The 25,973-nt window shown below is 38.0% G+C and overlaps 1 protein-coding gene across 10 annotated transcripts in view; it reads left to right on the top strand.

Annotated features, from left to right (window-relative positions):
* The window catches only part of LDB2 (LIM domain binding 2), a 373,756-nt gene that overhangs the window by 278,847 nt on the left and 68,936 nt on the right, over positions 1 to 25,973 (top strand). For all 10 annotated transcript variants that reach the window (XM_041753183.1, XM_041753186.1, XM_041753187.1 and 7 more), the window contains exons 3-5: positions 10,982 to 11,154; positions 18,555 to 18,677; positions 21,355 to 21,438. In XM_041753183.1, the coding sequence (XP_041609117.1) occupies positions 10,982 to 11,154; positions 18,555 to 18,677; positions 21,355 to 21,438 (380 nt within the window). The remainder of the gene's footprint in view (positions 1 to 10,981; positions 11,155 to 18,554; positions 18,678 to 21,354; positions 21,439 to 25,973) is intronic.

The following is a 25,973-nucleotide window of genomic DNA, read 5'->3' on the forward strand; positions in this document are numbered from 1 at the left end:
AAGGATGGCCAAGCCCTGCTTTCTATTAAGTTTGGAATCACACACATTTGTCTGTTTCTCTGGCAACATTTCTCTCACTCCATTGAATTGTGCGGATATTAAAACACAAAATGAAATGACTTGCGGTATCCCCGTGGGTTTGGGTTTGAGAAGGCCCGATAAATCATATTGAAATAATTTTGTAAGAATTCTTGAAGTTTGGTACCTTTGAAAAATCAAGGAATGACGTCTTTCTCAATTCTCTTTCCTGGAGCCATTTTTTCCTTTAGGTGAGTGAATGGGTTTGGGGTGAAAAAAAATAAAAACAAAAATAAAAACAAAACCCTTGCAAACCACCTGAAAACATCAAATGTGGATGATTCACCCAGAGTAATAACCACATGAGCTGGATCAACTGTTTAATTTCACCATGGGCATGTAGATAAAGCTTTGAGGACTTGAGTACTGTCATTGTCCCTTTGTAAGGGGCATACTTTGTGACCTGAATGGCAAAATAAAATAAAATAAATAAATAAATGTAAAACTTGACAATATTCAGTGTTGGTGAAGTCGTGAGTCAAACATGTACTATATATATCTTTTCCTCTTTCAGCATCTACCCTGTGGGATGTGCTGAAAAATAATCCTTGCATCCCTCACCATGAGAATATCTAAATAACCTGTAAATTAGCTAACCTCTGGAATATGATGCAGGTTTAAAAATCAATCAATTAACCATAGAGCTCAAAAATATATCATTGAGTGAAAAAAAGACAAATTCCGGGATCCCTGGGTGGCGCAGCGGTTTAGCGCCTGCCTGCCTTTGGCCCAGGGCCCGATCCTGGAGACCCGGGATCGAATCCCACGTCAGGCTCCCGGTGCATGGAGCCTGCTTCTCCCTCTGCCTGTGTCTCTGCCTCTGTGTGTGTGTGTGTGTGTGTGTGTGTGTGTGTGACTATCATAAATAAATAAAAATTAAAAAAAAAAGAAAAAAGACAAATTCCATATAGATACATTTATTATGATAACTTCTGTGTAAAACAAGACAAAGTACTCACACAAAATGATATGTGTTTTCTATGGGTACAAATATATGAAGATAAATGTATAATTTAAAAATCTAGAAGGCTATGCAACATACCAATAACAAAGGTAACCTAGGAAGGGGTGAAGTCACTGACATTGGTGGGTGCAAGGAGGGTGCTCACGGAAACTTTAGACTTAGCAATTGTAGTACTCAACCCTGGCAGCTCAGACAAATTAATTTTGAAATTTCAATGGCTTAACACAATAGAAAAGTGGATTTTGCTTCAAAGTCCAAATGGGTTTTCCCAATATGTAGCAGCTGTCCTTCTGGTAGCAATTCAGTGACCCAAAGCTCCTCCTGTCTCCTGGCTCTTCCATCCATGAGGTTCCATGGAATCCCTTGCCGAGTCTGCAGCATCTGGTCACTGGCAAGAGTGTGCCAGTTACACACAGAATGATTTTACTTGTCATGTCCAGACATTGAATTTTCCTTCTTGATGTCTACTTGGTTGGAAAAAATGAAAACAATGGAAATGTCCCCGGACACTGGCTACCACTCACCACATGGCAGCACCTAACCGAAAGGGAATTTAGAAAGTGAGATCTGACTCTGCCTAGAAAAAGATATCAGAGCTAGTAAACTGTGAGTTTCTGCAACAGTCATATGTTAATTTTTGCGTGTGTATCACTTGTGTAATTTAAAAATTAATAAAAATCAAATGTGGGCATAAAAATAAGCCAATGTTGGTTGATTAAAAACAACAAGCATTCTATTTTATCCCACCCTGGCTCCAGGTAGCTATGCAGTTTTACTTCTCTGAGCTATCACATTCCTCCACAGTAAAATGAAGGTGTGGAATATAATCATGAATAACCTAATTACATTTATTAAATAATTGTTAGTATTTTGTATTATATTTTTTCCACATATGTTAAGTGCTATTCATAATTACTAATCAGGAGCTAATCAGTATCACCATGAGTTGAGTTCATTCCTACTCAAATCACAGAAACACAAGCATAGTCTTTGTTTTAATGGTATTCTTGAAATATGGAACTTATCTAGGTATATTTTAAAATCTTCAGAAGCCCATTGGAACTGGAAAATGCTACTGGGAATCACCAGACACTAAACCTGAGGTCTTCTCTAACATTTCAATTTTGTAGCTAAGATAGTGCCTTATAGAGGACATCACTTACATGGATATTTGTTAAAGGAATGAATAAATCCATCAGTTGAATTTATGCAAAATTTTATACAAAAATGTATATTTGTAAGTGTGCATAAGAGAGAGCAAGATTTATACTGAGTAAAAGCATTATTCAATAATTGAAAATATACTAATAAATAGCTTTCTAAGGGAAATTAGACCACCAATTCAGTAGTAACTGAGAAGGCATTTAATCAAATTAAATATCCATCAGCATAAAAAAAAGAAAATCATAAAAACAAAGATTAGAAGAATAATTTGATTTTATTTCCATTATAAGTAAAATGATCTGATCTCAAATCAACATATAGTACGTCCCCTAATCTGAGAGGCATTCCCTAAAAAATTGAGGGGGAAAAAAAGAAATCCTACTATTTCCCTCATTATTTAGTACTTTTTCCTAGAGGTTCTCTTCTAACTATTGCAATATTATGGAAAGTAATGATATAAATATATTGGAAAAAAAGAAAGGGACAAAACTATCTGTATTTGGGAATGATAGATTTCTTCACCTATAAAACTTGCAAAATTCTTCCAAAAAACTATTAAAATTAATAAGAGCATCCTATTAAATGTCTGTGTTCCCAAGTAGAAATATAATGAAAAAATTGCATTATCCATTCAGCATACCTAAAATATTTAAGAATTATCTTAACAAGGAAGTTAGCTACTTAAATATAGAAAACTACATAATTATTTTATGGTTGAGATATAGACTTAAATGGATAAACATTTCATGTTCCTGTATGGGAAGATTGGGTATTTTAAAGCTGCCAACTCTTTCTTAGTAAATCAAATTGAATTTAAATTAACCTTCTTCCAACTTTGGAGTCAGAGAGAGGGGGGAATTTGACAAAATTATCCTAAGGTTCATCTTAAAGAATAGAATATCATTATAAAAATGTTTATATATATATATATATTTATATTTATATTTATATTTATATTTATTTTTTATTGGTGTTCAATTTGAAAAATGTTGAAATAAAAGTCATACAGAGGAAAGAAGCAAATCTATTTGGATGTAAACTGCATGCTAAGGTTTGGATAACTAAAAGAATATTGTATTATCACAGGAAGATAGTGAGACAAGTCTATGTAACGGAGTAGTTCATCCAGACAAGACTGTCGAAGGTATAAATATATAATAGTTGGTCTAGGCAGCAGCCCAAATCATGGGAAGTGTGTTACACTCCCTAATACAATTCTGTTCCCTTGGTCCCCTGTGCCTGACTGACATCTATTCATCCTTTAGCTTAGATCTTACTCTTATACCTTACTGACCTGGCACCAGCCATAAGGCATCAGTAACTAGAGCATGGCCTTCTTCTGTGAATCAGTAAAGGATTTCAATTTCATACCCAAAATATGTTGACTCATGGCAAGAGGTCCAGCCATGGCTGTGGACCATTCTTGCTCTATGCTACGGTCAGTACCTTGGATAAAGAATGAAAGAATTTTCCTCACAATGAAAGGCATATATTAGAGAAATACCCTGTTGTATGGCTGACAGAATCAGAACCCAGTATTCCCTGAATATGCCAAAATACTTGCTGAATTAAATAAGATGAAATGAGACACACTCACCTGGAAATTTCTACAATTTGATCCAAAGCTCCCTAAGAGCAAGATGGGTTCAACCATAGTCATCACTATCTTTCTAGCACCTAGTGCAAGGTGGTATGGCTAAAGTGTTAGTTCATCATTAAATGTTTGATAGGTAGAAAATGGAAGACCAAAACACCTATTAGATTTCTTGAAGGATCAAATATTTTTTTATGGAGTTTTGGGATTTTCCTGGCAGATGGATAACACGTTTAAGAAGAATAGGATATGGAGCACCTATGTGGCTTAGTGGGTCAAGCTTCTGACTTTGGCTTAGGTCATGACCCTAAGGTCTTGGGATTGAGCCCCGAGGTGGGCTCCTGGCTCATCAGCAGAGTCTGCTTCTCCTTCTTTCTCTGTACCTCCCCTGGCTGGTGGTTACACACACTCTCTCAAATAAATAAATAAAATATTTTAAAAATATATTCATAGGATCTTAAACTTGGCTAAAAATGTCCAGTGAGATCTCTTGCACTAAAGAATAGATCACAAAAAAAAAAAAAAAGAATAGATCACAAGCCATTTGCCATGGCCTAGAAAGCTCCACATCATCTGGTCTTGCCTCTTTTTTTCTGAGCTCATCTGTTATCTCATTCTCTTGGCTGCGCACTTGCCACACTGCCTTCTTTCTGATACTAAGAGACACCAAGCTCATTCAACCTAAACTCATTCCTATCCTAGGGCTTTTGCCCTTGCTAGTGCCTTCGCCAGAACCACTTTGTTCCCTGATCTTCACATGGCCCTTTGCAGTCAGGATCAGCTCCATTACTACCTTCCACTGCAGCCTTCCAGGCCAGCCAGTCGAAACCAGCTTGCCCTCCCGACCACCAAGTTTATTCTGCTTTCTCCATCGCCTGCTGTTAATGTCCAGCCCCTAGAACAATGTCTGGCTCCTAGTTGGTACTTAATAATCATATATTGAGTGAATGAATCTTTGAAATAGTAAAAGAGGTAATCAGAAAGAAGATATTTATTTATTTATTTTAAATATTTTATTTATTTATTCATGAGAAACACAGAAAGAGAGAGAGGGAGGCAGAGACACAGGCAGAGGGAGAAGCAGGCTCCATGCAGGGAGCCTGACGTGGGACTTGATCCCGGATCTCCAGGATCAGGCCTGGAGCTGAAGGCAGGCACTAAACTGCTGAGCCACCTGGGCTGCCCAGAAAGAAGATATTTAAATCAAATTGTTTTGGTTGCAAAAAGAAGTAAACGGTGTTGGCATTAAAAGATATGTTAATAAAAGATTTCAAATGTCAACTTATGAAAGTAAAGTACGTTTGTTTGACCTGCTTTCTCTTCAGGGCAAAAAAATTTGCTTTGAACCTCTAACACTCCCATTTAATTTTAAGCATGTTTTATTTACTTTGTTTTGGCTATTTATAATGGTTATTTACTATAAATGAAATCTCCAGTATTGTTTATTTCACTACTAGGAGCACCTCCATTTACATGTTAGTATAATGCATTCACTGATTTCTGAATACATGTAAGGTTAAGTTTAATGAATCTTTGTGTTAATTATTTACCTCAGTAGTAGAATTTCCCTGAGGATTTCTGAGGTACTGCAGCCTTAGAACAACTATATAAAACAATCCAGATTCAGACAACCAATTTATCCTTATCATATTTATCAAAAAGTTTTTTAAGACTAGAGTAATTGATGATTTTATTATAATTAACCTTGCCTAATTAAAAACACAAACGTGTGGTTATATACTTTTCTCTTTCCAATGAAGAGAAAAATCATTAGTTAAGGAATTGCCAAATGTTAAGTGGCACTAATACTAATACATCTTCCTATTCCACATTTTAAATAATGGTTCTCAACTCTTTTCAATTTTTTGAAGTGAATTGTCTTTGGAAGATAGAAATTACAGGCATTTAGAATAGCAAATGATCACCCCAAAATAAAAAAGTCATAACATTAGACAGTATTTTCTCAAAAGACTTGGAGAAATTCAGAGTACTTGAGATCTACATATTAGATTCTGCAGTTTGGCAAGGGTATTTACACCTAATAAGCTATTAGAGAATTAGAGAGTCTCAAGATAAGGAGTAATTGCTATGTTGATTTGCCTAGAAGTGTTCAAGTATGTTTGTTTCACCGCAAGCTTACCAGGTTTTTGTTTTAATCTTTTTATTATTATTGTATTTTGTAATTTGATTACTGTTTTGAACATTTTCCCATATGATTATTTTCTACTGATAATCTCTTTCATCTGAACTGCCTATACACATTCTTGAGAGCTTAAGAAAAACATTTCATAATGATTAATAGACATGAAATGCTCAAAAAAACCCAGGTGTACAGTAGTGTATATCTTCTCAATGATTAAGAGTTCTCAGCATGTACCATTTGGTTTCTAAATGGGGGGAAATTAGTTAATATCTACAAGTATCCTATAGACATTCTGATATCCACAAGTAATACCCACGAGAAAAGATGGGCGTTAGATACTGCTTCCCAGCACCATCAGCCTACCAACACCAATAGTAAGAACTTCTGGAGAATGGGGGTTGATGGTTTGGAACAAAACAAAACAGCAACAAACCTCACAAGAAACTGGAATTTAGAGCTTAATATCTAAATTAACTATGAGTAAACTTTTAGCTATCTCTAAATGTTTACCTACAATGTAGAATATTATTTAGACATTCTTTATACACATTTCAAGCTCTTGAATAATTTAATTTGTCATTTTCTTATCTTTCATAAAAAATACATATATATATGTATATATATATATCATATGCTGTATTACACTTCCCTATATTTCACTCACAGAAAATCTTCTTGTGCTATCATGCTCCCCTTCCCAACTTTTGGAACTTTGACCTAAATGTGTAAGAAAAATGGGATTTCTTTTATAATCTACTATAGTTTTAATCTATTTGAGAATATTTGAAGATGTAATCCTTTTCATGGGAGCACAATGTAGATTTAGGTATATCAATATTTAAATTGTTTTTAATTCCAAGGATTAACGTATAAATGTAAAGTGTAAATGTAGCTTGTGAATATGACAGTATAAAATGTGAATAGATTCAGAATTGGTGTGCCTGATGCATTAAGGGACCACTGAATCTAACCCTGAAATAGTCACTGTAAAGTCATGTATATTAGGCTGTGCAGTGTGGTTGCATGATTTACTAAATTAAAAGGACACTTTAATCTTCTTGTGCTTCAAAAATAATAAAGTTGTACGTTAAAATCAGGATTCAGAAGAAACTGGACAAGAAAGAGTTCAATATCACAAATTCATTTTTCTATTATCACATTGTATTATAGATACATATTTGTTAACTCTCTTATTAGAAGTGAATTTGAAAGACAGGGACAAAAATCCAGCACCTACCACGGAGCTTTATGCCTACTTTGGGCTCAGTAGATGTTTATAGAAGAAATCAATGAATGAGTTATAGAGTGATTTCCTTAACTTAAGTACATGTGATTTTTTTTTCTGGTTATTTGTCCCCTTCACTACACATTATCTATATATTGCTTGTCACGTGTGTATTATATTTTGTAAATACTCCCCTGTAGAACAAAAACTCTTTGGCAAAGATTGCCTCTGTGGAATAATGATGCCCAAAAATGTCCAGTCCTAATCCTTGGCACCTGTGAATATGTTACCTTGTGATGGTAGATTATCCTGGATTATTTGGGTGAGTCCAGTGCAATCACAAATGTCCTGAAGAGTGGAAGGGGGAGGCAGACGAGGAAGTCTTCAACAGCTATCGCTGGCTTGGGTGATATAGGAAGGGGACATAGCCAAGGGAAGCAGCCAGTCTCTAAATGCTAGAAAAAGCAAAGAAACAGATTCTCCCTTAGAGCCTTTAGAAAGAAACACAGCCCCACTGACACCTTGATTTTAGCTCAGCAAGACCCATGTCATATTGTCAGGAACTATGAGATAATCAATAAAGAGAGTTTAAGCCATTAAGTTTGTAGTAATTTGTTACAGCAGGAATAGAAAAATGAATACAGTCTCTGACACACCCTTTGTATCCCCTTCAGTGACACAGGATGTTGCACAAAAAGACTCAAGTATCTCTTGTAGTTCATTTTTCTCATCGCTTCTTTTTTTCACATTACTGTTTGTTACCCCATTCCATGCCAGAGTGGGACAGCCTCAATCAGGATTTGTCTGTTTGCAAATGACAGAAAGCTAACACAAACTCTCTTAAGCAAAAGAAGCACAAGGTGTACATCTCATATAAGCGGGAACTCTAAGGGATGGAACTGGGATTCAGTCCTAACTATGCCGAGGTCCCAAATCAGTCCACAAAGATTCTCTGTCTCTCTAATCTGCTTTCCTTTCTATGCAAGCTTCCATGTTTCTATAATTCACATTTTTAGTGGAAAATGTCCTCTTTGGCTTTCAGGAAAGGATTCTTATTTACCCATCTTAGTAGCATAGGAGGATGGAAGGGTACTATGATTATCCATTGTTGCGTTAAAAACTTGCTGGCTAAAAGTACAAACATTTATTCTATTTACTCATGATTCTGCAATTTGAGCAAAGCTTATAGGAGACAGCTCCTTTCCACTTCACTTGACACCAGCCCGAGCCAGCTAACTGGAGGGCAAGGATTCACTTCCAAGATGGCCTCACTCATGCAAGTTGGTGCTGGCTGTTTGCTGGTAGCTCAGCTGGGGTTACCAGCTGGGAAGACTTAAGTTCTTCATGTGTCTGTTCCAGATGTCTGCTTCTCACAGTATGGCAGTCTTAGAGTAGTTGAACTTTATACACACTGGCTTCCCACCCAAGTGCAAAGTGGAATTTTCTTTAGTCCTTTTTAAGATTTAGCCCCAAACTGACACAAGGTGCCACATTTTGTGGATTAAAGTGGATCACAGAGCCCTGTCCAGATTTGAGGAGAGGGGACTGCATCCACAAAGATGTGAATGCTGTTGTTATGGTTCACTGGGGCCACCAGTAGCAGTCTACCACAGTGGATAGTGGAGCTTTTGAGTGATAATCCCCACAAGACCATGGGGGAAATAAATTGTAAGGGCTATCCCACAAAGCAAAGGGGCTGAACACAAACCTCAGGTATCTCTCACAATCAGTTCCAAGAGCAGTAGAAAATATTAAATAAAGCAAAGCTGCATTTCCCTCTAAATATATTTACTATATAGTTTGTACATTTTCTGGGGTTGGAGAGGTAATTAAAAATTTAGGTTTACAGTTAAGAAGTTGCAAACTTTTTCCCTGTTCAATTTGTTTATTCTATGAATGAAAATGATGATAATATATAGCAGATACTACTACAAAGGAATTAAATGGTGCAGGATTCATGATGAATAAACTATAATGTGGCTAATCCAGTGGTGTTTATTTGCAGTAACCTTTTTAATGTGACAATTTCTTGGAAATCGTAGTGAAATATTTTCACCCTACATCTACATTTTTATGGTTTGTATTTATTTTTCACAGTACAGATCCCAAAATGTCAAATTACTAGAGCTGTTTTATGGAAATTAGTTTTAGGTTAGAATATTTGAAATGCATTAAATTAATTTTATCTGTTTAGCAAAGTACAATAAGGTTTTTCGCATTAACAAAGTTTTCTTTATGATATCGGCTGTGTGTATGTTTAAAGACATGGTGGACTCAAATCTTGTTTGAATTTTATATTTAGCAAATGAACATGCGCTGTTGGGGATTAAACAGTATTTGGAAAATGTATGCATAAGGATTATTTAGAATGGAATTGCCAAAAATCCTGGAATATTTAATACACACTTGTTGATTGATTTTACTGCAATAAATATGAAGCAATAACAACTATATAAATTATTCAGAAACTAGTCATCCACAGCAGGATTCTTTAGAGATTACTTCAGAAAACAGTTTGGCAGGATATTCTTTTTATAGTTTTTTTTTTTTTTTTCCAAATCCATGTACAAAAGAGATATAGATCCATATGGAATGGATTAACATTGATTCTTTTAAAATGAAATTAAACATTTTAAAACGTTCAAGTGAAGATTGTATGATCTTTCCTACTAAAGCTCTCTTTGGTAATTTATTTATCTTAAATATTATTTTTGTCTTTCAGGAGGCATTATATAGCGAATGTAAGAGATTTATTAAAAACCTTGGATCGCTTGAGAGTGCTTTAGTACTTTGCCTCAAAATCTGCACATAGGCAAAATTCCTGATATTATGAGTTGGGATTTTCAGTTTAAGAGGATTTAAAATCTCTGCTAAAGCAAGGGCTTGTTAGGTGTTTCTAAGCATCATATATCAGAGAGACACAGCTACTTACCAATCGTTCAAACTAAAATGGGGCAGGACAGGACACATGGAATCAAAGAGACCAATTTAGACCAAATAGAAGGTATCAGGTTCTCTTAAAATTGGCCTTTTGTTCTAGAAAGATATCCTGCTCCAGAAGCAGATAGAATAATCAATATTTACATAGGTATGGACCTCTTTGTATATGCAGATTCAGATCACTTTTTAAAGATTCTCAAGCATTAAAGCAGTTGGAGACATAGTATTGAAAACAGTAAATGTTTGCACATTTGGAGTTAGAGATCCTAATTATCTACTTATAAGTCGTGTGACTTTGACAAAGTCTTAATGACCTTTTTTGTTTTTTGCATAATAATCCTTTTGGGTTCCAGTTCCCTACTATCTTGAGGCTGTTCTGAAGATCCAATTAAAGAATGCCAAAGTACTTTACAATTGCAAAGCATTACATTATCAAAATTTACATTATGACTATTATTATTAATAAAACATGATTAGATGACTGGCCTATAAACAATTCACTGAAAAATCCAAGTAGATTGGATGGGTTTTATTTTTTAAAAAATATACTCATTTAAAGGACACTTGAGATCCAAAGTAGTTAATACTTTTGTTCCCCTTTTGAAAGTGGTTATCCTTACATCATTGACTTTCAATGGAAACAAAATCTGGAGAGATGAATGTACAAATTTTTGCTGACCAGCTAGGGGTTTTATTTTACTAACTGTAACCTAGAAGGGTCATGGCTGTTAATAAAAGAAAGAAATTTGCCTCCTGGTATGATTAGTTTCTTGAGATGACTCGTATCCAGTTGGAGGTCTGGCAATGATGTGGGGTGCATGGGGCCAATGGATATTTTTGTTAATTGTTTATTTCTCTGTGTTTCTCTCCCAGCTATCGGCAGGACCCTTATCCCTCGTTATTTTAGCACTGTGTTTGAAGGAGGGGTGACCGACCTGTATTACATCCTCAAACACTCTAAAGAGTCATACCACAACTCATCCATCACAGTGGACTGCGACCAGTGTGCTATGGTCACCCAGCATGGGAAGCCCATGTTTACCAAGGTACAGGACATACTCAGCAATATGACTTGTTCTTCTGTGGGTGTATTAAAGGATAATAATTATGATTTTCTTCTGGAACTTTGAGCTGATTTCTCACATCTCAGATACTTGCATTGCTATGAGATAATCTCTTCTGTTTGTGACATGGCTAGACTCTTGGTGAACACTGTTCTAAGATGTGTGTGTGTGTGTGTGTGTGTGATACAGAGCATATGAATGTCAAATATGATAGATCCTCAAAACTAAGAGTTTTGGCTGCCTGTTAAGCTCAGGTTGCTAAGTTAGAATTTTGATTGTTATACAAAGACTCTTCTACAGCTAAAAGAACATTTTCTTGTTGTTATGTGGTCAGTATTTGTGCTTTGTTTCTAAAATTAAATACTTTTTAAAGCTAAATTCAAATGTTAACAAACGGGAAAAAGCAACTAACTACAACTCAAATAGCTGTAATCTTTAAGGAACATAGAAACATAAAAATATAAATGAAACTAGGGAATTCAGAGTTTAAAATCTATTTCCCCAAATTCTGAGAAGTTCTGTGGTTGGTCAGTCACCAAGTGAACACAGTAGAGCCAAAAGTTGGTTATGAGAAAATGGGGAGGATAGTGGGTGGAGGACCCTGTAACATGACCTGTGAGGCAGAATTCAAGTCCCTATGAAGGATGTAAAGTGAAAGAGAAGAGATAGAGGATCAACATGTTTTCTCTCCATTCTACACCTATGACTCTTCCCATCCACTGACAATCAACATGTGGAATATTCCTCTGAGCAAAGACTTTTCTAGAACACTATAGACGATCCCTTTATGTCCTCTCTCAAGTAGCAAACTTAGTAAGAACAAAAATTTAGCAGAAGAATCTGACAAACAGAAGTTTATTTTAATGCACATTCGTTCATTGCATTTTGATGAAGTCTCAACATGAAACTAATTTGTAATATTAATGACAGCAGCTATCTCTTTTAGTTGAAAACACACATGATGATCCTCTATAGTTGAGAAGTTGAATGATCAGGGTTAATTGCAAAAGCCCAAATTACAAGACTGGGGATGTATTTGTTACTTGTGTATAGTTTTGCTGAAAGAATAAAAATAAATGTTTATCATTTAAAGTACCCATTGATCTTGTTGGTATAGCTTCATCTTCCCAGTACTCACGAGGATGTAAAAAACCAAAGGCAAAGCAAATGGTGATAAAATGCAAAAGCAAATCACAAATGCCATTGATTTCATGGTATCTTGATTGTGTCAATAGACATTTTAAATGTGGGGCAGGAGTTGGGTTTTTCTTTTTCTGACTTTTTAACAGTTGAACAGAGAAGGAAAGTTGCCTATCAAGGACAAAGAACATTCCCTTAATGTGCAGAAGTCCATGCTGGGAAGAGAGTTTTGTTACATGGAAAGGAATGATCACCTGGATGATTTCATCTGCTGATGTCTCAGTTCATTTTGGAGACCTAAAATATTTACATAATCTTGCATATCAGATGGATAACACAATCTATTTCAAATGTTATGAAGTCAGAGCCCCATAGAGAAAAGCTTTCTCTGCTAACTCATTATTATTTTGTTTGTTTTGTTTTTTGTCAAAGTTTAGCATTGTTTAGATAATCAAGAAAAACACACCAATTCCTTATACCTTAAGGGAAAAAAGAAATCCATGAGAATTAAATAAAATGGCTATAATGAAAAAGCTACTTCCAAAGCCTATAGCCATTGGAAACAAAATGCATTTTGTGGCAACCCTTTTATAAAATGTAAAATATTTTATATAAACATATTTTATAATAAATAATTTTAAAATAACATATATAACATTTTATGTGCATGTAAAATATATGATAAAAGGTAGTCCTTTATATTTTCTCAATTTCTTTCTTTTCAGGCCAAAGTTTTTTCATTAATGAGCATAGTCAACTGCTTTGAAGATAAAAATGCCATATATTCAGGATGAGTTTTTAAATTAAAAAAAAAAATCCCATTCTTCTGATGAATCAGTAAAGTGCCTTTTTTTTATTCGAATCAAGCAAAAGTTTTCCTCTGTTGCAATTTTTCCTTATACAGGAATGCTCCCCTCTTAGATGGAGCAATGGTTGGCTCAGGCATCCAGGGTAGCCACCAGGAAGACCAGAGCAACCTCTTCCTGAACTCAGCTCCTTCAGCCTGAAACTTCCAATTATTCAGGTCACCTCTCACTCTACTCCATGGCAATACATTTCCTAACTCTTATAATGAATATTTCCATACGCTGATGAAAAATACCACTTTCTGGGAAATGCAACTTAACTATGTGGACTTAGTCCAGATGCTAATTATGCACGTTTATTTTTAGAAAATTCTAAAAAGTTAATTTTTTCTTCTTCTTCTTCTTCTCCCCCCACCCCCTTGGTTATTATTATACTACCCAAAGAATCCTTCCAGTTTTTCTTTTGTTCTTATATTAATTAAAAATAACCCATCTTCATGTAATAAAAAAATGTGACTATTTAGTATAAAGCAGTAAGCTAATGACCTTACACTATCACAAAGAAAAATATAGTCTGGAAGCTGCTGCTTTATTTTTAAAGGGGAACCCACTGTACATGGAATTACTTTTTAGCACATTACGTGAAGGCAGTATCACATTGTTCTAATTTAGACTATCAATACACTCTAATTCCCCAAATAGCATTTGACCCAGTGGTTCTGAGTTGCTTTTATGAAAATTTGGTCAACTGGTGAATCAAAAATCAGCCACAGTCCTAATCAACAGTAATATTTAATATTCCTCAGGAGTATTGTGCACATTTTGCAATTTCCTGATCCTAGGAACATTATAGATTATGGATAAATATGTAATTAGAGTTTTAAAACACACATTATGAAGCCTTTCTTTTCTGTATTCAATTTTGAATCAAATTGAAAACAAGGCTTAATAAGCTGAAGAGGAATCACCAAGGTTTTCAGAATCAAAGGCCCTTGAATTATATTTGAGGGTGTGAATACTGGCAGATGCTGAGAGGAGGCCTCTCTGGGGTACACATCAGCTACTTTTAGATTTCCAAACTGTAGTAATAGTTACAGCCATTACCAAACACCCTTATTACTCTATAAACCTAGCTAATTCTCTGATCTCGATTATTTATTATGCAATTATTTATTACTGTAGAAAAATACTCTGGAAGTGCCCCAGCCACTTTTCCTATATGAACACTCTTTCATGTCTTTGACATCATTCCTATCCTAGCCTGTCTATAGCATTATACAACAGGATTTATACTTTTCTACCCTTATTCCAACTCCAGTTGAATTAGCATAATATCAATGATCATATTGCTCTAATATGTGTATATCTATGCATATACATCTGCAGTATCTCTACATAAAATACAATGAGCTTTATGCAATTGTTAATTTGAAAACAGTATTTCATGCATAAAGAAATAAGTAAACTAAGTAAACACTTCTACCTAAAAAACACATTTTCTTTCGTAACAACTCTATGAAAATCATTTGTATTATACAACAGCATGGTCAACATTGCTTTACAATTAGTCAAAGAAAGAAAAGGGTTAAAAAGCTACCGGTTAGTTTGAGAAATGTTCTTTTTTAGTTCTCTTGTTCCTGGCCTAGTCTCAAGCTAGCACGTGATCCGCTGAATGCCTGCCAGCCTCTTTCTTGTTGATCCTCCGGAGACCATCTGTGCTGGGGGCATTGATTAGAGTGTGTCTGCTGGGATTACATCTTTTCTGTTGCCATGCCAACTAATCAGCTGATTTTGGTTACCACAGAAACAAAATGTCAGAGCTCACAGTACGGTAACATGAATTCAGCACAACAGAAAATGTTTTCTTAATTGGGGACCCTTTTGATTTTGGATTCCAAGTGAAAGACAGCTTTTAAAAAAAGGCCAACTTTAGATAAAAGCTACATTAATTGTATTGATTAAGAGGAATGCACAGAATTTTTCTGAAAAGAGAGAATATTAATTCTCCTTTATGAGCTATGTCTGTTTTTTTTACCATTTCCAGACAAGGAATATATATATATATATATATATATATATATATATATATATATATTTCTTTTTTTTTTTTTCCTTAGGCACCTCTATTCCATTTGCTGATTGTTGCATGTAAAATAAATCACAAAGCTTTCAGTTTCCTTTAACTTCCATGATGCAGGCAGGAGTCAGGGAGGCCAAATAGGGCTTGGGAGAAGGCCATGGGTTTAACTACCCTGGGGGAGACCAAGGGTGACCGAATTCTCCTCCATTCTTCTGTTTGAGGAAGTCATTTAATTTTCCTTAAAGAAAACACCCAACACAGTCAACTCAGATTCAATTTTAAGGATTCCTCTCTTGCATGTGATATGCTCTGGATAAAGCTGATTTCTTGATTTTGGCTGACAAAGGAGGAGCCCAAGGCTTGTTGCAGCTCTCCCTTTTGTAGACTCACTACAGTTTGATGGAAAGAAGGGTCTTCAACTGGTTTGCTATGTCATGGTAAACAGAGAATGCAATTTAACTTGACCTTACAGATCCTCCAATTGAGTAATTCATCAGAAGGACTACATCTATACCTTCTCATTATGAAATTCTATTCCAGTAGAAGTAAACCAGAACCTCCATCTGCCCTGGGTTTGTGGTTCATAAACACAAAACAAATAGATTAGATAAAAAAAAAAAAAAGCATGACATTTAACTGGGCTAATATTTGTTTAAACATCTAATAATCCCCTTTCCTTAAAAAAAAAAAAAAAAAAAAAGGATTATAGCATCCAAATATCCCTGTCCTCTACTGTCAAGATATTTCAGCTGTCACTGGCTGACTGCAGTCACCACCCTTTTGTCTGAGCTTTCACTGCAGGTGGCTTCTATCATACTAACACCCCCAGGAGGAATTGTGTGGCTTAATCTCCATGCAACCCTTTTGAATTAATTCACCTTGGTGAATTAATTGCCATAGTAGGGATGTTCTAGAGGAGTGGTTTGGGGACAAGAAAGTCTTCCCCATTTCAGAATGCACAACTCTCATGGCTAAGATGCCAGAAAAGAAGCTCTGAAGACCACTCAACTGAGGAGTTTAGGGGCATGGTGTCTAAATGCCTAAAATTACCCATGGATTCTGTCTGCAAGTGGGGTCTTAGCTGGAGGTCTTCACCCAGATTTTCTATCATTATCCTACAGTGCTTCTGAGACCTTTGAAAAAAAGAAAATGGTAGACATCAATAGCATCTTTCTTAAGTAATGTCCTATCAACACGTTACTAGCTCTACTTGTGCTGGTATTTGGGTTGTTTAAAGAAAATATTATCAGAGCGTGTGGTGGCTCAATTGGTTAAGCATCCAACTCTCTCTCTCTTTTTTTTTTTTAAGCATCCAACTCTTGACTTCAGCTCAGGTCATGATCTCAGGATCGTGATGTTGAACCTTCCGTTGGGCTCCACACTGGGTAGCTCCACTCACAAATTTTCTCTCTCTAAAAAAAGTTTAAAAAAAGAAAAATAGTAAAGAAAATACCCTTAAATTAGAGTAAATAGAAAGCACCTAACCCAGTGCCTAGGACATAGTTGAAACTCAATAAATGGTAGCCTTTTGTACTAAATTCCCAAAGAGAGAAATGGTAATATCTCATTAAAGGTTGAAATGAATTGCTAATTATCTTCATGAACTATAGTTTTAGAAATGAGTATACCCCCTATTGAGTTAATTGTTATTTATGATTTTTAAAAATTGTGTAGTTCATTGATTTCCAAAATTTTTTTTTTAATTTTTATTTATTTATGATAGTCACAGAGAGAGAGGGAGAGAGGCAGAGACACAGGCGGAGGGAGAAGCAGGCTCCATGCACCGGGAGCCTGACGTGGGATTCGATCCGGGGTCTCCAGGATCGCGCCCTGGGCCAAAGGCAGGCGCCAAACCGCTGCGCCACCCAGGGATCCCGATTTCCAAAATTTTATAATTTGTTTTTAGCATAGGAAACCTTTCTCCAGGAAAGCTTGATCAGAAGTCCAATATATCAAAACGATGAACCTGAAGTTGCTCTGGTCAAATTGAGAAAATAGGTGGGGATCACATGGTCTGGATGGAGGCTGAACTCTTCCCAGAGCACCTGAGACACATCCCTGGATCCTTAGATGTCAGAGAGCACTTTATGACAACCACTAGTCTGGGGTTCTGCATTCATTAGTTACATTTCTTTTATCTTTAGAGCTATCATTTACCGCCATCCTACTATGTGCCAGGTACATATCAGGCACTCTACACATGCATTATCAGTCATATATTTCCCTAGCAACCCCATACAAGGTTAGTATTATCCTCATTTTAAAGATGAGTAAACTGGGACTTAGGGAATTTATTTGGTTTCCTCAAAGTCTCAAAATAAGTAAAAAATAGAGTTAGGGTGAATCTAGTACTTTCTGATGTCAAAGCCTCTGTCTACTCTAAAGCAAACGTGGACTGAATAATCAGTTGTAACTATTTAAAATGGACCAATATGCTACCACTACTTCCTATTTTTTAATTGAAGTAGGATCAGTAGTGTCCAATTGCTTAGCATTTTCTCCCATTTCAAAGTCATTAACAGTGAAATAAAATAGGTAAATTAAATAGAAACTACATGCTGAAAATGATCTGAATATCAAAAGAAGAAAAAAAATGATCATCCTGTCAAGGAAAAGAGCCTTGCAAATTCTGTTTCATTAATAATACATATTTTTCTGAGAAAGATACCGCCCCCTCTCCCAAAGACTGGCCTTTTATGCAAGCAGAAATTGAGACTGCTGATAGGATGTGATTGAAGGAATATATCCTAAGCATGCCTCCATTTTCCACATGCCAGTAAATGATCCTGGTAGCCTTGGGTTTTAAACATTGTCCCTCTGGAATTTGTCCCTGAAAATGAAAACTTACTCTGGTTGAGTAAACTTGTAGTAAGACACACTTAAGCATGAATTATTTTATTAGGTACTTTCTCGAGGAATAGGGCAACCATGATTAGAACAAGATTTCAAACTACGATGGTAGAAGGATGATGAAAGCAGAGATAAAAGGGGTGGGAGAGTTTTGCAGAGATACACCATGTGCAAGGAGCTTTTGACATAATACTGCAATAATACAGGTTTTGTTCCCATATTTGCAGTTGAAGGAACAGAGGCTCACGGAATTTTGGCAGCAACCAGTCAAGTTACTAGTAGCTCACAGCCAGTTAGCAGCTGTGCTGTCTTTTGAACCCATGGATTCTAGAGCTCATGCTTGTCTCAGTGTGCCATGGGTAAAGCATTTGTGTCACATCCTTGCGAGGATCCAGCACTGCCCAAGGACAGTCAGGGAGACCATGCTGAGCAGCTGACGTGTGAGTTACAAAAATGTGGCATTCACAAAGTGCACAGCAAATGAGTGTGTTGTTTGTCGCTTCTAGGTATGTACAGAAGGCAGACTGATCTTGGAGTTCACCTTTGATGATCTCATGAGAATAAAAACATGGCACTTTACCATTAGACAATACAGAGAGTTAGTCCCAAGGAGCATTCTAGCCATGCATGTAAGTAATTTCAACACTATTTTACTCTCTTTTATTCTCCCCCATCATTTACTCAAGGAGGAAAAGTCTGGTTCTCTCTCTGAAAGAATACCAGCAGTCCTCACCTGTTGGGTAATGAACTCTCAATTTTGAGTTTTCCCCTCAGCCATTTTATTCCACAGGCCTTTCCCCCCACCTTGTTTCTGAGTTTGGTGCATTGTGAGATTTTTTTTTCTGATACTTTATTATTTTAAACTCCAAACTGAGGTTACCTCAATAAACAGTTTGTACTTTTCTTAAATTCCACTGAGTCATTATCAAGTACTGCTCTGCTGGGCTATTAAACCTCTTATGTAAAACCAGGGAAAGAAATGAAACAAGAAGTAAGAAAAACAGTTTTCAGTTTTGATTAGGACCATCTGACAAGACATGGGGCTCACGTAATTCAGATCTGTGTCAATATCCTTCCTAACCATGGTGCTGGAATGAAGCGGATGATTTGGGGTTCTCTCAGTTTCATTTGACCATAAATCACATCAAATTTATTGAACACCTACTAGGTGTATGGCCAGATCTGATGCCAATCTGGAGATATGTTTTAGAGGTAAGACTTGGTAGGAGCTAGTTCAGTGCAGTCCCTGAAGAAGGCGTCAAAGACACTGACGTAAATAAATCCCTCTTCCATAATGCATGATGCAGCAGTTTCTGTAAAAAAGCTTTGGAGCAAAATCAGACTTAATGAGCCTGATTTTTAAGACTCTGTACAGTCAAAAAATAATAAAATAAGAGTTGCTAATATTTAATGGGTGTTTGCTACACTAGGTCTTGTGCTAAGCATACATACACATTCAATTTAACCCTCCCAGTAATCCAGAGAGGTATGGGATCATTATCCCTGCTTTAGAAGTAAGAAAACCAAGGCTTGGGCTTGATACGTTGTTCCATATTTCTCAGCCCGAAAGGGGCAAATCGAGATTTCCACTCAGCTGGTAAGGACTCCAAAACCCAAGCTGATGAGCCATCTGTCTCCTGACTATCCAATTCCAGTCTGTCTCCTCAAGGTTTTGTCCTCGACCCTCTCCTCCCTACTGGTTAAGCCAATCTCTCCCTTTTCTATTGACCTTGTACTTTGTGCTGTGACACCCCACTCCCCTGGTCCAATCTTTCTGCCTCTCCATATCCCCAAGTTCTTCTTCACTTTCAAAGCCCATTTCACATCCTCCTCTCCCCTGGAAGCAGCCTGGAGTAGCCACTCGTATTGTTCTCAAAATAGAGACAGCAGAGGGTAGTGATCAGGAGACCGGGCCCTGGAATGAGACCGCATACCTTTGTATCCCTGTCCCTGTGTGACCTTGGGTGAGTGACATGGCATCTCTGGGCTTCCAGTTCTTCATCTATAAAATAGGTACAGTAGTAGAGCCTGCCTCAGAAGACTGGTTTGAGGATTAAGAGTTAATGCACGTAAAGGTTGTAAAACAGTGCCTGGCATGTAGTTGGTCCTCTTAAGTAGTGGTGACCAGCTTTTAGCAGCTTCAGCAGTGGTGACATCCTTCTTTCTGTTTATTATTATCCTGTCCTCTGTCTGCTACTGGATGTGTATCTATAGAACCAGCTGTTCCTGGCATGTGGAAGCGGTCCCATAATCACTGATTCCGTGTCCATACAAGACCCCTTTCCCATAAACTGACACAAGAAATGACAAGCTCTGACTCTTTTCTCTGAAACTCAGTTTTTTATTGATATACCACAGCCAATTGGTTGCATGACTATGAGGAAAATTAAATACAGGAAAGAATAAATTAAAGTGGTAGAATAACCTAGATAGTCCTGTGCCTGCAGACATGAAGACAAAAGGATGTTTACAGAGTCTTTCTCTGTTTAGCTCCAATATGTTTTTACCAGTTCAGAAAGAAGGAAAGACAAACAGAAAAAAAGAGCATCAACCAAGATATTCATCTCACAATGAAATCCAGAAAGAATTTTCATTTTTTTTTGGTAGCCCAACAGAACATCTGGGGTAGCCCATGGAACATTATATCCCCCTTTTAAATGTGGCAGATATTTTGGAAAATGTGATGCTTACCCTAACAGTCCTGCAGGATGAAAATTGTTGAGAACATCTATTTCTAGCCTCAGCTTAATGGGGAAGAAATTTAGAATTCTTAAAAAAAAAATATATATATGTATATATATATATATTTCTATGAAATATATGTAATTTCATAGAAGTGGCAAAGCTTTCAAATACAGTCTTGGACTCCAAGCTGTCAAACACAACAGTATCACAACAGGAAACAAAGGCCAGTACTAAAGCCTGGCCCTACCAAGTCCACAGGCTCTGCCTTTTCTGCTGAGTGCCTGAGACTTGGAAGTGTCCTGGCAGGGCTTAATGACTCCCCTCCTGAAGATACAAGGGCCGCTCATGGAGGAAGTAGTTGTTTCTCCCAAGAACTGTAAGCATGCCTGCCTCATTTTGGTTCAACCTGGCAACAGATCTTGCACCATTGATCCAAAAATGTCCTTGAGCCATTATATGCAAGTGTCTTCAAAATGTAAATTAAATTATCTCCAGCAACCTCCCCTCTGAGAAAAATCAACAGTGTCGAGATTGCATTTCTTAGCAACTATAGCCCAGTCTGAGACTTTCTTGGCACCATCTTGCAGAGATAAGATATGTGATTTTTTTTTTCCTGTTTAGGCACAAGATCCTCAGGTCCTGGATCAGCTGTCCAAAAACATCACCAGGATGGGACTAACAAATTTCACCCTCAACTACCTCAGGGTAAGACCAATGGGATAATCACATTTCCTGGTGAGTTTGAAAAGTGCTTTAGAGGTGTATATGTATCTTGAATGAAGGAGTTAAAATGAGGTAATATAGCACAATATGTGTATCTTACACTACAATGTGTGTGTGTGTGTGTGTGTGTGTGTGTGTGTTTTCAATGGAGGTTGGAGTTTAATTAACAAAGCAGCAAACCTAGACTTTGTCAGGGTTGAACTTTCTCTCTCTGTTTGTATGACTCTTAGAATTAATTATTCAAAGGCCAGCAATGTCTGCTCATACAATGTTTTGGCGCTATGCCCCCTGTAGTTGTCTCATTTTTGATGTACTGTTGTTGAGTTTACTGCCTCTACATCTCCACCCAGGGAGTGTCCCTGAGAAGACTCAGTGTGCCCTCCAGAGAGGGTCCCCCAAAGTTCATTCCAATGGTGGAATACCGCCATTTATTTTTAAATCTTCTTAGGGACTCTCTGTGTAACATGTAATAGATTTTCTGAGTTGGATATAAAGTCAGTTTTGTTTTGTTTGTTTGTTTTTAAATAAAGAGTTAGGCAAAATTCTCTGTCTGCATTGATAACTATAGCTTCTGTATTTGGTCTAAAAGGGAAGCACTTGACACACCAGTTTGCAGTGTAGAACTGTAGTCACTATGTTGCAGGTAGAGGATGTGGTTTCCTTGATAAAGCAAGCATCATCTGCCAGACTCCATAAGAAAGGCAGTGGTCATGTTCCACATCCTTTTGCCTCTGAGTCGTTGAGCTCCCTCATTGTCATTGTGTGGCCACTTCTCTGGTCCATATCGCAATGGAGTTTGTGCTGTTGTTTCTTTATCGCTAAGCGCTGTGCGAGTTTGTGATTTTGTTTTGTGTTTCCAACCTTCTGTATACAATCATTTTGCATATGTCAAAATGCTGAAATGCTTTGGTCAGACTTTTTCTTCTGTGAATTAAGAAGGATTTGAACAAAGGCTTCCAAGTCATGCACTTGTTGCCATGTGCCAGGCCGTAGGCTAGACAGTCAAGATTCAAAAACAAGACTCATGGTACCTGCTATCAAGAATCTCATTCTTCTGAGGGTAAGACCCATAGAGAGAACATTATATACAAAATGCTAAATAACAATGATTGATGTTTCCAAATGGAATTATGAGAGTACAAAATGGAGACCTCTCAGAAGAATACATCACAGAAGCTTTGTGGAGGAGATGGTTCCTGCCTTGAATGTGAAAGAATGAATAAAGGTAAACCAGGGGAAGGAGGCAGGAAGGTCATTCCTGTTAGAGGGAAAAGAGGGGGTCTAGATTAGGGGATGGAACTCCAAGCAGGCTACTGATCCAGAACATGGAGTGAGAAACCAGGAGAGGCAGGTGGGAGAGTAACTTGGGAGCCAGGTCTTGGAGCAACTGCCTGGCCAGGCTACCAGGCCAGAAGCCTCTAAAAGGATTAAACATAAGCATAGTAGTGTCCCCCTCCTGAGTACAGGGAGAAGAGCTGTTTTCCATCCAGCCTAGATGTCCTAGATCCAAATCCAGGTATGGTAAAAGCCAGAGTCAGTTTTGCTCCCCACTCCTACCTTGCCCCAACACTACCACCATTTTGGTAGCCCTGAACCAGATTGTTCTCTGGTAAATGGTCCTGTGGTCCCTGCTCAGAGAGAAACCAGAGTTTGCCCAGGAGGGTGGGTGGACAGGCGAGAGCCCCCAGTTAGAGTAGCTGGAGCTAGGTTCATTCAAACAAGCTCTGCATTTAGAGCTAGGTTCATTCAAACAAGCTCTGCATTTAGAACTGCCCCCATAGGGCCGTGGGCACAGTGGAAGTGGGTGGCAAGGCCTGGGAGGTGGGGGTCTATGGCAGGCTTTAGCCATGGGAATTCAGAAGGCTGCTGTCTCCTGCTAGGCATTTCATCTTGTGAGAGACCATGAATGGTTTAGTTTAAACTATCTGAAGATGCCTTTCCTCAGATAGAGAGGTTCTATACTATATGTCCTCAGTTGACCCTACATAGGAATCTGGGACTCTGGATTCTATCCTAGACTTGGTCACTGACCCTCTGGTAAAATCTGGACAGATGCTCTATTACATCTTTTAGCTGCATTTAACACAGATCAATAAATGCTAAATTTCCTTCCTCCCCTTGCCCTAGCTCCTTTTATTATCATCAGGAAAATGGTGACCTTCACCTTTGGGTCAACAAGGTGGTTCCACCTGGTTCCCATGTTCTGTAATTCTCTGATTTTAACCCACAAAGACTGAGAAGATCATATCTGCAAAAGTGGAGAAAGGCAAGGATTGGTACCAACCCATCTCCCAACAGTGATATGCAAGGAAGATGTGTGTGGGTTTAGGCAATATGGAGTAGTGTTTCAAAGGCTATCACTTAAGTAGCATTTACAGCATGTCCTGAATTCACTAGTCTTCACAATGGTCCACGTGCATTAACACCATTCATGTAAGAGAGCCAGGCATGGAGAATTCAAGTAAGTGAACTCAGTCACCCAGCCTTACACCACCATGTGACTGGACTGGGATTTGAACTCAGGCATTCTGGCTCTAGAATCTGTGCTTCATACAGAGCTCTGCTGCCTTCCTAGTAAGAAGGGAAGACAATGATATTGACAGGAATCAGATTGTGTCTTTCCTGCCTTGACAGGGGAGGCAGCACCATCTATCACTGGGTCCTTAATCCACTTTGCCAAAAGTAATGACAGCTGCTTGTAAGGTTTCACATACAGATTAATCCATGTAAATGGCTTAGCACAGGGTCTGAGGACAGAAGGCACTCTGTTGTGTTCATTTTCATAATTTATTGAGCACCTACTATGTGCCCACCATTGCTGTTCATACTGGAACCATCGAGAGCAACATGGCATCTGGCTCTCTTCTTTCACTCTGGGTCCGCCTAACACTCCTTTACTTTGTCTGCTCACGCATCCTGGGTCAGCAGCTGTTTGTCCTTCCTGCCTCCATTATTCTTCCTTTTGTTTACTCCTTCCATCACTTATTCCTCTGTCAATTGGTTCAGTACTCTTTCAATGAGCCCACTCTGTCTTCCTGGCCTTATGCCAAGTGCTGGGCCTTCATTGTGGAGAAGATGTGGCCCCTTCCTGGGCTGGGTGAGGCCAGTGGAATATGGTCAGCCACAGTTCCAGTGAGGTGTATTGACAAAGAAGGACCTACAGGGCTTGGGGGAGCCTGGGGAGCTGGTCATCTGGTCTCCAGATAGAAGCCACCTTTTCCAGCAATAACTCAAAGCAGTTGTGAGCCACTTAGCAGGTCAAGTCTGAACAGAACCCTACACTCAGTTCCCAAAACCAGGCACATGGGCTTCCATGAGGAGACCTGGCCTTGTTAGTGGTTACTAAGAATGACAAACAAGGATTTTCTTTCTGGATTAGAACTGTGATCAAAGATTTCCTTAATGCTCTTATCACCTGATATTCATAAGACAGCTGAGCAATCACCAAATCCATTAATTTATAAAACTTCTTTAAGACCTGGAGTTTTCCCATCTTTCTGAGGAGCCAGGCCTTTGCCTGAAGACTCAGGGCATTATCTGAGGTATTGTTTAAATAGTTAATGAGGAGCTCCAAAACCACACCCAGATCAGGAAAAGAGGTCAGAAATGTGTGTTGGCAAGTATTAATCCAAGGCCTTCTAAAACAGCAGACAAAATTTTTTTTAATTGATTCATCCTTCTTTGGAAAGGAGGGCTAGAGATTTTAAATGCTACAGACATCTGAAATTTCAATATCCTGTGTCTTTCATGTAACACAGTTAAGCACTACAGAAAGTAAGCAATTACAGTCATCTAGCTTCGCCAATACAGGTTCATTCACTGCCATGAAATTCCGAATCATTCTCATGAAGGTCTTGCAGTCAGGGGCGCTGCAGAGCTGACGGAGGGGCTCTGGTCATTGGAAGAAGGAGTAAGTGAAGCACTGTGCATGCGGTTTGAGATTGCAAGTGCTGATGATGGCACCGTACTTGGACACTCGCCTGGCAGCACTTTGGAAGGAACTTTGGTGACCTGATGCTTTTGAAGTGACAACAGAACAGATGTGATTTGAGTTGTCAAATTGCCAGGCATTGCCTCCTGTCTCCTCCCAGCATAACAAGGCTGGAGGTGCTCTGTGTTAAGAAGTGTGATGACGCCTGGCTCTCTGGTCCCAGTGGAACAGCAGCTGGTGGTTGCCGAGTAGGGATGGGGCTCTGATGAGATGTCACATTTCCTGCCTCAGTGACCTCTGGTAAGCCAGGGCTTACTGTTCCTGTGGTAGTTACCTAAGCTGGGGCTGGGAACAAGCCTGCAGAGTGAGGAGTCATTGCCTCCTCCACATTTCACAAAACCTGTCCATCGAATCCTGGAGAGGGAGATTGTTTCCCAATGTAGGATGATGGCACCCCTCAGTGCATTCTAGTGAGGAAACAAGAGAATTAAGGGCTAGGAATTCAGGAACACATCCTTTGCCATGTTTGCTAGAAAGCAGCAAGTCCTGCTATCTGCCTGCCACGGTCAGGAAAAGATCGAGTTCA

Source organism: Vulpes lagopus, chromosome 4 (assembly GCF_018345385.1).
Source record: "Vulpes lagopus strain Blue_001 chromosome 4, ASM1834538v1, whole genome shotgun sequence".
Taxonomy (NCBI): Eukaryota; Metazoa; Chordata; class Mammalia; order Carnivora; family Canidae; genus Vulpes; species Vulpes lagopus.